Source organism: Mixophyes fleayi, chromosome 10, assembly GCF_038048845.1.
Source record: "Mixophyes fleayi isolate aMixFle1 chromosome 10, aMixFle1.hap1, whole genome shotgun sequence".
NCBI classification, from domain to species: Eukaryota; Metazoa; Chordata; class Amphibia; order Anura; family Limnodynastidae; genus Mixophyes; species Mixophyes fleayi.
This window is the reverse complement of record NC_134411.1, coordinates 103,553,984-103,571,278: the sequence shown is the minus strand read 5'-3', so window position 1 is coordinate 103,571,278 and position 17,295 is coordinate 103,553,984. Positions and strand designations below refer to the sequence as shown.

Genomic DNA, 17,295 nt, shown 5'->3' with positions numbered 1-17,295 from the left:
CTTTCAAATAAGCTGGTAACTGTACTACATACTTCTGTAGGAATAAATCTACATATTCTGAAGCCCTAGAGGTAACTGAATCGATACCGGCAACTATAGGACGACCAGGTGGATTTTCAAGGCTTTTATGTATTTTGGGCAAGAAGTAGAATATTGGCACCACAGGATAATTCATTATCAAGTATTGGTATTCATCCTTTACTATGATATTATCATGCAGTGCAGTAGTGAGAATGTCCCTTAACTCAGAAACAAATCCCTCTGTAGGATCTTTGCTCAACTTTCTATAGGAAACTGTATCGCTTAAAAGACGTAAGGCTTTCACCACATATTTGTCCCTATTCATTAAAACTACCCCTCCCCCTTGTCAGCTTGTTTTATTATTAAATTAGAATTGGTCTGTAGATCCTTGAAAGCCTTAACCTCTTGTGGCTTGAGATTGTTAACCCCATACTCCTTGGAGTTACTAGGTTTAGAATGACACAAGTCTTCAGTGACCAAAGTCTGAAAAATTTCTATAAAGACTCTTGGATTCCAAGGGGTAGTATTTGGAGGGTGCATTAAGGCCTGATTTCGAAGAATCATCATAATTCGTTAGAACTGCCTGTTCTTTTCTCAGAAAATGCCTTTTTAATGTTAATTTTCTAACGAACTTGTTAATATCAATAAACAATTCAAATTTATTACATTTTTTGGAAGGGGCAAAGGATAAGCCCTTCCCCAGAACCGAAATTTCTGAGTTCGACAAAACGTGTGTGGAAAGATTAAAAATACCATTACTCTTTAAACTTGCCTCATCAGCTACATGTATCGCCTTTTGTAAGGTTTTGTTGCCCCCTCGCTTCCCTCTTCCTCTAAAAATCTGCGTTTTAGAGGAGACGCTAGCCTGATATTTTCTTGTAGTGGATGTTTGGGTCTCTCTCTTACGGCTGGGTCTGGGGACAAAAAATCATCCACCTCACTCTCAACCCTATCCAAGACAGAAAAGCGATTCCTATAAGTATTAACGTCCGTCTGTCTCCTACTAGAAGGGTTCCTAGGTGTACGGACTCTCTTTTTAAATGGAACACTCGTCAATGGTTCAGAGATCTTCATGTTCTTATTAGGCTCAGTATTATTTCTATATGACATATTAGGAAACTTCCTCCAGTTTTTTATTTGATCCTTATTATAATCGTTTCGGTCTCTGGCATATTTCCTTTCTTTGACCTTAGCTACCTCCATTTCCACTCTATTAAGCTTTTTGCCAAGAACCTGTTCATTGATCGTAAAATCTTTGTGGTCTTTAAATCCACCCATAATACCTTCTTTGGCCTGTATCTCAGTTTCTAAAATAAGAGTCATTTTCCTTTTTTCCTGTATGATTAAATGCATCATTTTTTTGGAACATTCATGGAGAATAGTATCCCATTCTTTAAGAAAAATTTGGATCACTAGAATTGAATGTGGGGGATTTATTCAATCGTAAACCTCTTGGGACCCTATCAACCTGGATATACTGCTCCAAGCTCTTAATATCCCACCATAGCTTAGTCTCTTTAATGAGGACCTTTTCCAGATCCCAAAATAAATTATCCAATTCATTATTGGATTCTACTGGAACTATATTATCATCAAATATTTTACTCGAAAATTCATTCCTCTGGTTACCCCTATTACCAAAAGTCCACATTGTTTTTAAAATATATATATGTGTGTATATATATTTGGTGTCTAATTCAGTGTGCTGCTAACTAAACCGGCCACATTTTACTCATTAACATACTAAGTGGAAGAGGAAATGACTGTGAAATAACATTATATAATATGGAGATTAGGAAATACATTCCGTTAGACAAGATATAAGGGACCTGTTACAAGATCCTGTGATTCTTTTATTAGCAGAAGAACCAGGTTCTCCCTAGCGCTATGTTCACTTGTGAGATATCTGTTTATGCGCCATTCTCTCTCCCATGCAGGTTTCCTCCAGGATGCAGGAGAGCTATGAGCTATAGAGGAAGCCGGCCCGGAAGTGCGCTGTCTACTCTAAAAGCCCAGCTCATCTTCCAAGTCTAACTTTAATACTGTAGTATGTTTGTCCTGAGCCAGCTCTACACCACATTGCTCTCCTGTGTGCTCTGGAAGAAGCCTGGCCGCGAGAGAGTATAGTGCACAGAATACAATGCTCAGTCCGTGCAAGCAGTGTTCTAGGGAAACCATGTTTTTGACTTAATACATATTGTGCAGAGCAAAAATATAACATGGTAGGACCTGGTGACAAGTCCACTTTAATCCAAAATTTCTATTCCATACTTCCCAACTGTCCCGATTTAGGTGGGACAGTCCTGATTTGAGGGTTCTGTCCTGCCATCCTGATCGAGATAACTTTGTCCCGCTGGTGGGAAAATTGGGAGGTATTATCTTCATGTCAGAGCAGCAGTGAATGGGTGCCGTTCAGTGACTGGTGATTGGAGGGGAGGTCATGAGAGTATGGGGTAGTCACACACCCCTAGCGATGTGGCAGTGCCCCCATTGTGACGTGCCCAACCCCCTGTCCCAGCTGAAGAGGAGGCAAGGTTACGAGGTAGGATATATTTCTCCTCATTTGTTAAATACACAGCTTTATGTTTTATGTCTCTTTGATTCTTCATATTGTGACCCTGTCACTACAATTCTCCTCCTTTCCAACAGACGCCGGTCACCCAGTCTACTTCTATGAGTTCCAGTGCCGTCCGTCCATGTCTAAGGATTCTAAGCCAGCTTTTGTGAAGGCCGACCATGGAGATGAGGTGTTCTTTGTTATAGGAGGGCCATATCTGGAACTCGGTCTAATGTTCTCAGGTAATTTCCCTAAAGGCTGAGAGGAGCCCTGAAATGGGCGTGTTATAGGAATGCCTGGCACAAGTCCGTCACAATATGGTGTCTAGGCAGGAAGTAGGATTGAATCTGCCAGTAATAAAGTCATGGAGATCAGTAACGTCTGGTCATAAAACTAGACCAGACAAGGTAGTAAAGGGAAGGAGGTGTCATAATGCACCAGACGTGATGAGTAAACAAAGGTGGAGAAACCAGCTGTCTCTGGGCCTCAGTTGCTGGGATCACTGGAGAGGACCAGTGATGTACGGTGACGTCACAGATTTCAGGTGGCAGAATAGTATTATCTTTGATTTACTGCAGACCATGGGTTTGTGGAATATTAATGGAACTTAATGTGGCAGGAAATTAGCACCATCCCAATTCTGACTTAAGAAGTCAGCACAACTACTGAAGTTGATGGAGATTTTATTTATATTATAATCATCTTTGGGGCTTATTACATAAAACGCTGCAAAGAGCAACAATGTGCCTTCACCAGGTATTGGCACTTAGCGTCCCATTCCTCCAAATCACATAAAAGGGATCTATTTTGCTCCATATTTTGTGGTCTTATTAACACTGTTATTGTATCTCTGTAGGTGCCGCTGAGGAAGAAGAAAAGGTTCTGAGTAAGAAAGTCATGAGATATTGGGCCAACTTTGCCCGCACTGGGTAAGATATCTGCTGATCTCCCCTGGTCCTGACATGGTATCTACGCCCTGTGGGGTCACTTGTCTGAGCCCCAATACTGGGTAAAAGATCAGAGACCACAGTATTGTGACTGAATATCCAAAGCCCTTGTACTACCAAGGCCCCGTCTACATTCACTCTTCTCCTTACCTAAATCCAGTGGCTCAGTTGTCATAGGATGTGCGCTAGTATCAGATACTAATATAAAAGGGGTGAGATGTGGACTGGGAGCATAAGAGTCTTCTAAACAGCAAATATAACCGTCCAGAGGTTACAGGTCGATCTGGAGCCATCGGATAGATGTGTTTTCTATCCCATGTCTGCTCTGACCCAACAGAATCCATATCGCCCTTTGACACTTTATGTTCATTGTGGTGTAAGAGGCGTAGTGCTCAGGAGACTCATATTTACAGGAGACTTAGGGGTCTATTTATGACCAAATGTATTTTCCTTGCATCAGTTATCATATGTTATCGCAGTAATAAGAAATTATATAACATGCCTATTTATTAACATTGACCGTTAGGAGCCTGACCCGGCGAATAGTTTGTAGTAAGTGATCGCAATCAGTTTACTTACAGGTTCTAATGGTCTGTGCAGAATTATGGGATTGGGGAGCAGGAAGCCTGCTGGGGAGGGATCACTCTCCTGCGATGCTCTCCTCATAGGATAGAACAGCTAACGCCATCGTCGTATAAATGGCTCATTATCATAGACATCTGAGTACTGGATTTGTGAATGATGAGGCTGGGACCAAAGAAGATTTCTCTGATATCTTATTGCAATCCTATAATAATAGCCTTGTTACTAACTAATGTGGTGGTCCCATAAAAACTGCACAAGATTGTGTAATCACAACTTCTAGCCCTACTTCTTTACTCCCTCCTATATGTGCAAGTCACTTCTTCCCTTGGACACCAGTCTGTAGAGACTCTTCTCTATTCTGACACTTTTTCTTTTTAACAATCTCTCATTTTATCTTTTTCAGTAATCCCAATGGGCCAGGGCTCATCAACTGGCCTCAATACGACCAAGACGAAGGTTATCTGAAAATTAATTTGGAGCAGGTTCCTTCAGAAGGACTGAAAGCCGAAAAATTTAAATTCTGGACGACAAGTCTTCCTGAGAAAATGCAGGAGCTGCTGAAGGAAAGGGAAACCCGTTCAGAGCTGTAAATGTCCCCAGATCATCCCAGAAGTAGAGGCTTACAGATCGTCTTGTAGGAAGATCGAGACGGACCAGCCCATCATCTTAACATACTCCTAACAGCACGGATGTTCAAGGAGCTGTAAGCAAGTAACAGAATTACATCTTACTAACCCTGATAAATATTACATCTGACTGACCGTCTTATCTTTAATTTTGATATTTTATCATTTTTCACCGTAAGTAATTCCTAAAAGGAAAATAATGTATTTGTTTTTTTTACTCTTATTTCATTTCAAATTGCTGGATTTGAACCTGCACACACCTGCATTTTAAAAAATAGCACAAAACTCCAGCATTTTCATATTGAATATTGGTGTAAGTACGATCTGCCTAAATGTGTGTTACTGAATATAGGCAGAGAACAGATTACAGTATCCGCACAAGCGTCTGTACACTAAAAGGTCACATCAGAACACATACAAACAATAAAGAAATTAATAAACTAAATGAACAACTCTTAACAGTATAATCATTAATAAAAAATATGGATTTAATTGTGTTTACATGGTTTTTCTTATACATAAATCAAGATGCATTTAATGCCTGTATATACAATCTGTTTTTAAAGTATCTATTTTTGTATACTATAAAAGAACCCTTATTGTACTACATAATAGCGGACACTATCTATCTTATTCTGCTCCTGGATACACTCGTTACATCCCCATACGCACTTACACATCCCTATTATGTCACTCCTACCTCAGTCTTTTAAACCTAATTTACTGTATCTCACAGATTTCTATATATAACTCCTGTATCAATACATATACATTTATAATCACAATGCAGATATACATGTATGAAACAGTCTTTACTTGTACAATAATGTAATAATTTCAATAACATAATCTTACACACTGTACATAGAGATGACCTGTGTGTAGGTACTGTCAAAGTGGAATAATTGGATGATAGAAAATATTTTGATTAATATTGTTTTACCATGCGATTGCGATCAGTGCGCCGCGTGTCGTGACGCAATCACACGATAAATAGCGCACACTGAAACATACACTTACACTGACACATTCACTTGTATATAGTTCATTTCTTATAATAGTTCCAACCCACAGTCGTTTATGAACAGATGTTATTGAATTTATAGTTGGATATTATAATGTTATATGCACTTTAGTGAGATCTAAGGTTCAGGTTACATGAAACATATCATGTTTGGTGTCATTCTAATCCCCTATTTATCCTTAGTGATTCTGTTCCATCATCTATAAGATCGCACCTTGTGTATGCTAGTTATGGAATATAGGGAATTAATGATCAGGATGGTATTATGTGTATAATGTAAATAGACCAGTTTGAACTAGCTTTCGGCGGGAAGATTAGTATGCATCTGATTGGAGAGCTGACCCCCACCCCAAACGGGTGTCATTTGAACTGACCTATGAAGTACACTATACTGGACTGTCCTGGAGCATGAAGCTATAGAAACATGCCAAGTCATCTGTATTGTATTTACTGTAACACCAAATGTGTATACATTGCTCTCTGGAATCAGCTTACAGTCTCTTTGACCACAGACTTCAGGATTGAATGACTGTAAGCTGGATCCAGCACAGCGCGGCGTATGTATCGGCTGTACTTATGTATTTAACTGTTAGTCTTTTGCTTTTGCTAATAAATCGCTTTGTGAGTTGGAACCACACAAATCGCATAGAAAATGATTATTGGTAAACGATGGGGATCAGAGCCAGCGAGGCATATTACACAAGCAGACATTTACAAGCTATATTATACAGTGTTACACAATGCAGGCAAATACAATGCAACAATATTTCCCAAGTAAGTATTCCCAAACTTATATCTTCCTAAATAACAATATATCTTGCTTTTCACTCCCTTACAAATGTACATTTCTTAAAAGCTATACCACATGGTCTGTGGCTCTGTAATAAAGCTTACAACACAGATAATCTCTCCTACAATAACCCCTTGGATAACTTCCACTTAACAATAATCACAACAATGTAAAGACATCTACAGTATTTACATCTTCCTATTGTAGCTCCTGTAGTCTACAGTTTTACCACTTAAACACTAGTAATATCTGTAAATATCACCTTGCTGCCATGTCCAGCAGGGACATGAGGTCTATTATATGGCACAATACAACTCCTACTATATATTACTAATTTCAAACTGCATTACTTCTTAAGCACACTAACATTTCTCACAAACAATGTAACCAGACCATGTCCTAAATAACAAAATCTCCCAATGTATTTACAATTACATAAACCAAATGTGATCTGGTCACAAACCAGATATTAACACTCCATGCTGTCCCATGTATTTCAATCCCATTTACCCTTAAACTACTAACAATATACAGTGTACATTTTACTCATATTTAAGTCTATATTCTCATGTTCAAAACATTACCAATGCCCGAAAAGGGCCCATGGGGAAAAATCCTTGTGTCTGTCTGTTTTTAAAATTGGGTGAGATGAGGAGGGTTTCTAAAGGCGCCTTGTTTGACAATTGTCCTCCATGGTTGGTTGGTCGAAAGGAAGATTCTTATTGGTTCCAGCTGTGACTGACAGTTTTCATAGCTAATTGGACTGGTGGCCTCTAGGCTGTGTAGTGGATCTCTGGCTCACCACTACACAGCCTAGCGCCTTTATAAATCCTCCTTTAACCCAACAGATCACCTATATCCCTCAGGAAGCCTAAGGCGAAACACGTTGCAAATATACCATACACCTGTTTCATCTGCTCTCCATACGTGCTTGAAGTTGGAGCTCACGAAGGAACAGCATTTATTTCAATCCAACGCATGCGCAGAACGGACGAAGTCGCGCCCATGGCTAGTCTGTCATCTTGACCATTCTTTCACTAGGATTCTAGGACCCTGAATCTACCAATTGGCAGTCACTCACCTGAGGCGCGGAATCTAACGCAGCGGCTGGTCTTCACCAGGGACCCCCGCAAGAGGGAATTGGTTTAGCGGCTTCCGCTACGCAGGTCGCGGCCCTCAGGAGTGTGTGGCAGGTTCAGCGGAATTCAGTAACACATATGTGATGGTGTGATGCCCAGCGGGAGATGGAGGAGACACGAGGAAGGAGATACAACGGTGAGAGAGCTGCAGCGTATTACCACGGGAGTGGAGAGGAAGTAGCAGCGGGTAGCAGGACCGGACGCCAGGAGGCGGTAGAGATGATATGCAGACTGCAGAATATTACCTGAAATAATATAGTAATAGCGCTCAATTGTCCTTTTGAATTGAATAAGTAATAAAATAGATTATATGCAACTGAATTAGGATATAGGATGAGAAAAAAAACCTAGCAATATTATATATGTCAAAATAAAACCGTTTGGAGTAAAAGAAACAGACATTTAATATACCATATAAAAAGTAAAAAATTCACCAGAAAAAATGATGTACATTATCAATACATTAAGATAGGTGCTGTTGACATACATAAAACATAAGCACATAAAAAACCATATGACAATGATTATAGTTCATAGGCCAGGGGTCAGGGAACTTTTTACCTTTTACCGCAAAATATATTTAGATACGCCGACGTTACCCCCTTGATTTGAAAGGAAGGAAATCATGTATTATATTATATATTATCAAAATGTTATTGAATCTGATCAAAATTTCTTTGAAAGCTTCAACTTCAAAACTTCAGGATTTGGAGAAATGAGGTTGCTTCATTTTTGATACGAGAGCATCAATATTGGGGCAGTTTGATGTCAGAGCAATTTGGATACAGTCTTCAGCGTCCAATCGATTTCTCTGCTTTGTTTTTATGTTCGTTAGAGTGGAAAATCCTTGTTCGCAAAGGTAGGTTGTTGCAAAAGGTAGCAACTTTTTGACTGCCTCCTCATGTGCAATTTTGAATGACTTTGCAGCTGTTAACATCCAAAAATATGACAGATCTGCTTTGTTTTCAAATGCAATACGTGCTTCATTATTGCATCGAAGCTCAAGAAGTGCCTCTGCCAACCCTTGAGGCTCTTCTGGTACAACAGCAATTTCACATTTAAAGGGGTCTACAATCCAACTGACAGCATGTGAATCGGCAGCATTACCCCCAGGAATTTCATTTTTACCCCATTTGGGGTAATTTACCCCTGTTCCCTGACCACTGTCATAGGCAATCAATATGAGCTTCCGTAGATAAGCCCAAGGGAGATAATGAGGGGTGCTTCCGTGATTGAGCCCAAGTAGAACAATATGTCAGGATAAGGCCAATATGATGGTCCAATGCAAAACAGTCTTTGACCAACCTTATACGACAATCCACAGGGGAGAAAGGAGTCCAATAGTTCCTTTTTGAGTAAAGAGATGCGGCGATCCCCGTATGAACTATCAGCGCTGACCACGCTTACAGAGATGATCCTCAGGAGCAGTGTAGTGTAGATCAGCTCCCCTCAGGAAATTCGCTGAGCGAATGAAACGCGTTGGGCCACGCCCCTTCACTCTGCCGTCATTCCGGAACTGACGTGCGTTCCACTGTGGAACGCACCCCGTCTTTCTCCCACTGATCTACACTACACTGCTCCTGAGGATCATCTCTGTAAGCGCAGTCAGCGCTGGTAGTTCATACGGGGATCCCCGCATGAACTGCTTTTCTGTGTTGTAGCTGAACACATTGTTCAACATGCCATATAGCCATATTACAAACCAAAACATGTACTAAAGTACTTTTATATAAGTGACAGAGTGGAATACATCCACTGAAACATGGAGATATACAAAGTCAGGACACATACAGGCATAAATCGGGGTTCAAACTCATTACCTTGCTCTTGGCAGCTCATTTCTTTAACCACTAAGGTATACTTCAGATTGAAACACTCGTCACAAACAGCACATGAACTATTTGCAAGTGTTCATGACCATAATTAATGGAACAATTGCACACACCTTCTTAGTAACAGACATAAAGGATCATGTTTTGCTGTTTCAAAATGAAAATACGACCGTCTATGCTAATGCATATCAGATGATTTTACAATCAGAAATAAACACAAACTTGTTTTAATCAGTATAAAATGAAGAGAGTTATTCTTAACCAGCATTGCATAGACCCAGCATCAGATCTTGTCATCTGATACCTGTCCTATACGCCTGCATATACTTCTCTAATTACAATCCACTATAAAATACTGCCTCATGTACACTTGAAGTTAGTGAGGACTCTATAGTTAGTGTGTTTTGGTGAAATTGCCATGGTGCATGTTTATCCAACAGATTCCCTGCCCTCTGGAAATTGTGGAGCCAGGACACCTCACATTCAACATTGATTTGCAAGGCAAAAATGCTTTCAAATATGGTTTGTCACACTTTGGGTAATATCTGTCAGTCCCTAAAAACTATTGTATTGTGATGAAAATAAAGCCCTGTTTAATTTTTATAAACATATATAAATGTTGGCACCAGATACTTTGTACTGAAACGAAAGTGTACCTTTGAATTCTGATAAATTCAAGTGCTGCCTCTGGGCCTGGTGAGCTTATCAGATGTTCCTTTTATAGCCATAACAGGTTGAACAATAATGATGAGGATTTATTGCTGGAGTTTGGTTTGAAATAGGCCTAACTAAAGGCTTTCTTTTATGTACTAACAGGCCTTAGCTGGAGCATGTCTAGCTCACCTAAAAATAATCATTAATCAAGGTGGATTGCCAACGTTCATTTCATGCTGAAGGAACCACACATGGATGTTTTGCCTTTTGCAGCTTGTAAGTATCTAGTTATGTTATTCCTTTTATGTCATTAGTGGATCTGTGTTACAGTTAAGAGAACATATTGTAGATTTTAATGCTTGAAAGTACAGAAAGAAGACAGGCATTATGGGTTCCTGCATGAGCTGCCTTGCAACACTTGTAAGCAATGAGATGAAACCAACATACATGTGTTTTGAAATTTTAGTTTACAAAGTAGTTATATTCAGTTTTTTATAACCTTTCATTTGCTTACTGTAATTGTGTTCCCAAAAAATATTATTTTGAATGTTTTACTCATTCAACTGTAACTCTCTGCTGCATTGGACACTGATTAACACCCTATTCTCCTACACGTCCTTCACTCCATTGTCCATCTAGACACAGGTCTCTTCTGGGTCACTTACTACCTCTCTAGTTGCTCCTGTACTATAGCCACCTCTGGCACATTCTCCCTTCCAATATCACTCTCTATTCAGGTCTCACAAGGCTTATTTGTTTACTAATGTCATAGTGTAATATTGAACACCAGATGTCACAACGTTTACAATTATAATACAATTAATTAATTATTGTATAATACAATACAATTTTGCTGTAAAATAACAGTATATTTGGGAGGTAGATTCGGTGCTCTGGCTCGGCCACATTAGCCAATTCCCTATTTGCCTTTTTTTGTGGATGTACTTTCCAGCCAAAATCAACACAAACCACACTCCTAAACCAAGATATAGGAAAAACCCACAAGCCAGTATTACAGAGAGTACTGTGTTGACCCTTACAAGACACTTTTCAGGTTACATTACAGTGGACACCTTCATGTGCACCAAGGCCTAAACTAAGTCTGGCTCATCTAAACGTTGTATGTGAGCTAATATTGCTGAAGTAATTGTTTGTTTTAGATTGAACAGGCCAAGCTGCTGTGCCTTTTGGAGTTCTGCAGTTTGTGTCTCCATTACATGTTGAAGTATTTCTCCAAGGCTTAAGTTTGCCCAGATTATCAACTCCTTGTGCAAGTAACTTTTGCACACAGACCACTGTCTTATTTGCTATGTATTCTGCAGCAACTATTGAATCATGTCTGTTAACAATAAATCTGACCATGCAATAGTGTCATCAAACAGTCCCAAGCAAGTATCTGCTGAGTACTACACTGCTGTCCTTCCTCTTGTCATACACAACAATCCATACATAGTGCTTTGAGGCCCATTTTGGGACATGTCTACTTGTACAATATATTGATTGCATGTGTGGTTATTTTGTCCTTGGCCACAGATAGACCGTACCCTAAAAGCCCACTCTCTGTAGTGGTTTTTACCTATTCCCGATTATTGAGTTTTTGGGAGTTTTGTATGTCTGGTTGTTTTTTCTGCCCAAGTATTTGGATTTTGTATGCTGCAAGTTCAACATGGTATGTGAACAGAAACCTCTAGATTTTTTAATATCCTCTCTAAAAGATTGTCCCTTAAATGTGTGAAGAGTTGCCCACAACACTTCCTAGCCTTGGACCTTTTCCAAACAGGCCCAAAATAGACTTCTGACCCAATTGGCACTTTGTTTAAAATTGTGGCCACAGCCAATCGGCAACCACAAAGCCCACACAATCAATCCAGTTAAATGCCTTTGTGTCAGACGCAAGTGGACCATCTATTTGAGTCTGTCTCCACATTACCTTTAAATCCACTTTGGGACATCAGATAAACAATGACACTATCCTCCCTTTTCAGTTTCTATTTTCTTTGTAAGCTATTTGTGGTATGTTACACATCACCTATATTGTTTATTGGTCCAGTCATGCAATGTTCCATTCCAGCTCCACACAGTCTACTAAAATGTGTTTGAAGGCACACATTGTTAGCCTGCACACACTGGACATGTTTTGTGAACTTCACAATCTGTGCTCCAAATAGTTAGGATCCAAATTTCAGATTGTATCTTGGTGTCAGAATGTATCATTGCTTTGCAATAGCATTCCCATTGCTAATGGCCTCGGAAAGGGCCAAATTAAGTCACAATCAGGATGGGAATATCTTCAAGTTGGATTTGTCAGTGTGTGTGTGTGTGTGTAAATAATCTTTAGGGATACTTTGTGGCATAGTAACACCAATGCCTGCTTCTACATGTGTGTAAATGTAAGGTATTCATAAGTACTTTCCAAGTGTTAGACATCATAGCACTATGAGGCAACAATTTCAGTATCCTCACACAGCAGAGGAGAATGTCAAGCAAGCAGTAAGTAATGACCACTGGCACACAGTCCGTTGCTAGATGTCAAACCCCATCCCAAGCATAGGGCTTTACACCAAAGTGCATGTTAAATTTGCAGCATACACTAAGCGTAGTTTTTGGAGCCTAAGTAACTACTTGGTGAGGAAGATACCATTGCTGCATAGTCATCCTGGAACCTAGAGTAACTGTGTTCTAAAGAAAATTACTACCAATATTGCAAATGTTAACTGTGCACAACCAAGTCACAATGCAAAGGAGTGCACATAACTAATTGTTTAAACATTAAAACCAATTAGTACAAATCACATTGGCCAGGCCAAGCACTCCACCCAAATGTTTACAATCAGAGTTTAAAAAGGCCTAACCTTAATACCAAGCTTCACATTATTCCCTAATGATTGGCCTCATATATTGAAAGCAACGTTTAATTAAGGCCAAAACTGACTCTAAACCGTTTAAGATGTACTTTGGTTCCCCATCTCATCCTAGAGTGTCTGCCCTAGCACACATTAGTCCTGTGAATGATTAATATCTGGGTTAAACTCAATCTCTGATCTGTGCTCACCACCATACTGTGTTTGGATACGAGTCGCTGCAACACCAACAAATACACTGTAGGTAATGTTTTCATGGTATTCTGAGGCTTCATAGTTGTCACTAAATGGTTAACTGTCTGCATTATCGAACTGTAAAAACAGACATCAAGTAAATCAGTTTTCGTGTTTGGCACATTTTCAATAAACCAGAACTAGCTTTGTTTAAACAAACAACTGTAGGGGAGGCTCTGCCTACTGACCTGGCCACTGTAAAAGTGTAGACATGCAAGTGTTCAGTAGCAAACAAACACAATGGGCAGATCCGTTCTAAATCCATTAATGTCTTACGTTTTTAATAGATTTTGTATATTTGGACAGGCTCAGACTATTGCTAATTATTCAAACATTACAGGGTAGCTAATTTATTGTGACAAATTAGCGCTTGGGCATCCATCACTAGTCTAACTAGATAATGTGTTGGTGTGTATTTACAAGGATAGCAGGGTGTTGTTCTGTGACTGAGGTAATAGTTTGCACTGTTAACTGTGACTTGTATTCCTGGACATTAATATACAGACACACAGCAGACAGTGCACACACCACTACAGCCTGAGGCTCTTGGGAGAAAAATCTGGAGATTGAAAGAAGGACTGGGATGACCCTTGACCTTATTTGTTCTGCTAAAGTTACGCCATGTCTGCTGATTAAGTGTGCTTGCAAACAACAGGGTGAATGTGAATGCGGAACACTGGGCGGGTGCCAGCCACTGTGTCTTTGCACTATCAGAAAAGGGTAAGGCTTTATTAGATTTTAGAAAAATGCCCATAATCAGACCAGTACTGATTGGTAGGTATGACTCATGTCCTTGGTGCATACCTGGAATGGAATAAACTATACCATTAGTTGCTTTAGAACCTGTGATTGGTGTTACATTATTGAGAGATAACATATTAAATTTATGAAATCTGCCTTGTTTGAAGTATTTCCATACGTAGCAAGGAACACTGTAGATGAACATCCTTTGGTCGTCACCATTTACTCACACAATCCATGAGAAACTGCAACTAGTGTAAAATATATCTGTATTTTGAAGCCATGACCCATTTCCCACAATCCACCTAATCTCTCTGCCATTCACAAGACACAATATTACATTATAACACACTACCAACCTTATTCTTTAAGTACATTTGTGCAGACATTTAGAACTTTAGTCTCCTGTCCAAAACCAGGTTTAAATAAATGGGTTGGCAATTTGATCACTATGGAGAAAATAAAGTAATACATGGCTGCTTTTTCATGTAGGACACCACTAAAAAGTTATTTTTTGTAGATTGATATTTAGAGTTGAGATTTGTGTGCTACATGAAAAACAGACAGTATTGAACCTAGGTGCAAAATCATTAAAGATTTTAGCACCGTGGCATTTTCATATGGTTTAGTCCAGGACACTTAAGTAAGAAATGCCTGGACTAAGTTGTTTAAGGAATCAGGCCGTACCAGGCAAACTTTGTAGGGACAATTGCCTCATGGATTCTGTTTAAAAGTACTACCCTAGGTCCGTAAGGTTTGAAACACAGAACCCAGGACAATGAAACTTTGGCTTGCACTACAGTTAAGTAATACACACATCTCAGGCAGACACAATAAGGGGCAGACAGGTCTAAACGTCTTGATATTGGTCTGAAATGTGTACATTAAGCATCCATGATACTCCCGTGGAAAGGTTTTAATCTACTGTGACGTTAGACACTTGTCCCTGTGGGACAAACTATTGGAGTGTCCTCCTGGATTTTAAGTACTCACGTCTGTACCTTGGAGTTTTGGAATATTGGGTTGTTGTGAGTGAATGCTTGGGTATGTGCAGGGCCGGTGCTAGGATCTCCGGCGCAATTTTGAAATCCCCCCCCCCCCCCAAAATAAATCCGCCACCCACCCCCAAAATATCCGCCCCCCCCCCCCAAAAAAAAATCCACCACCCCCCCAAAATATCCGCCCCCAGGACTTTCCTTACCTTAAACTCCATGACGCTGCTCCTCTCTGCAGGGTCCCGTCCCTCACTGACACTGTCGGGCCCTGATGATGATGTCACGCCCGACAGTCAGTGAGGGGAGGGGGAGTGGAGGAGACGGAGGTGCGCCCGCCCCATCTGCTGTTCCGGAGCACAAAGTTTTGCTTGGTAGGAGCAGAGCAGGTGCTGAGCCCGTTCAGTATGTGCGGGCCGTTGCGGCGATGGGGATCCATAGCTGTGAGGCGGCTGTGGAAGGTATGCCCGCGGTCGCCGCACAGTTTTACAATAAAAAGTATATCTGCTTTTTAATCCTGTGGCGCCCTTCAGAGCCCGGTGCCCTAGACAACTGCCTAACGTTGCCTAATGGGAGCGCCGGGCCTGGGTATGTGTATTATTTCCCCCCTCACAATCTTTGGCACAATTAGACATAGGATGACAGTTTTTCAACAATTTGGCAGACCATTTTAAACATAAATGCCTTTGCAATGATTGTTTGAAGGAATGTAGACTCAGTGTTCTGAGATAACAATGTCCTGACACTGTCAAATATGTATGAATTTTACCATCAAGACTTAATATGCCTACAATAAGTAACAACAAAATAGTTTAATTAGAATTTTTTTTATTATTATTATATCATCAATTTTAGACAATGGTCTAACCAAAAAAATGAAAAATAAATATCGCACATTATTGCGTCTTTTATTTTTTTGGCCCTGGGCCCATCCCACGACAGGACTGGCTTCTCGTTTGCCGTGATGTGGAGGCCTCAGAGAAAGCATCCGAACTCTCAAGGGCAGCAGATTGTGATCGACGCAGTGAAGGTGCAGGGGCCTGGGCAGGGGGGGAGGCAAGAGCATGGGAAAGGAGAAGGGCAAGAGCATGGGCAGGGAGATGGGCAAGGGTCTCGGAAAGTAGATTGGCAAGGCTAGGGACAGGGAGGGGGGCAAAACACTGGGCAAGGAGGGGGAATAGAGACGTGAATGAAGTAGCTGTGGTAGGGGGTTAAATGGGTGAAGGTAATGTGCCTGAAGTGCGTTGGGAGTAGGCGTGCAAGAGATCACCCAGGAGTGTTGCAATATTTGTAAAGGTGGAATTGAGAGTGGACAGTTGTGTGGTGAGTGTGCTATTCAAAGTGGTGAGTTGGTGTTCCATGCGGGGTAGAGTGCTTGCAGTGTGTGCAACATTAGTGAACAGTGATTCAGTGATGGCTTCAAATCGTTGCGATACGAGTGAGAGTGTCTGCACCCTCGAGAGTTCAACCTGCTCCCTCTGAGGCTCCTCCACATCACCAGCAGCCTGGTCTTCACGTTCTGTATATAGAGAAAAAGAGAAGAGAAGATTTAAAAACCAAAGTTTGACCCAAAAATTTACATTTTAAAACAAAAAGACACAAGCATGATGTAGCATTTTAACAGATTAAGAATCGTATTTCGTTAGCAGATTGTAAAATGGGCCAACATATTAAGACAATTTCTATTCAGGGTGTACATTTAATTTACTAGTATGTGATAGGCAAACACATTTTGACAGTAAAGTTTGACAGAAGACACATCATGAGAGTTGTCACATGTGCAGATACAAAACACAAACATTAACAGACATTAAATAATGAGAATCATCATGTACCTAGGGGAGAGAGCTGTCCTACTTGGGGTGAGCTAGAGCCGGTATCATTGTCGCCCACCCCAACACTTTCGGCCATTGAAATGACAACGCTTGCACGCTTCTCGATAGGTGTTAATCCCGCCTCCAAGGGAGGGCCCCCGCCAGTTGCTCGGGCATGTTCCCATGCTTTTGATATTTTACGCTTGAGCCTTAGTTTATAGTCAGCCCATCTGTGGCGGAAATGACAAAGAATATGCCGTTAAATGGCTGATTAGTACAAAGCATGCAACTTCATAGTGTCCTTTTGCAATTAACACACCAAAGAACAAAACCAATTCACAGTGAAATGTGTGTGGATAATGTAGAAAACTGAACATGTTTATTTGTCAAAGTGCCATGATGATTTCGTAGTATAACTAAGGACTTGATCAAAAAATGACTTACACAGGCACAAGGATGTGTTAAGCTCACAGTCGTC

The 17,295-nt window shown here is 40.4% G+C and overlaps 1 protein-coding gene across 1 annotated transcript in view; it reads left to right on the top strand.

The window, feature by feature from the left end:
- LOC142104609 (fatty acyl-CoA hydrolase precursor, medium chain-like) overlaps nt 1–5,228 on the top strand; it is a 31,542-nt gene extending 26,314 nt beyond the window's left edge. The window contains exons 11-13 of the mRNA XM_075189386.1: nt 2,671–2,820; nt 3,435–3,507; nt 4,514–5,228. Of these exons, the coding sequence (XP_075045487.1) occupies nt 2,671–2,820; nt 3,435–3,507; nt 4,514–4,700 (410 nt within the window). The 3' untranslated portion in view covers nt 4,701–5,228. The remainder of the gene's footprint in view (nt 1–2,670; nt 2,821–3,434; nt 3,508–4,513) is intronic.
- Nucleotides 5,229–17,295: the final 12,067 nt, after the last annotated feature.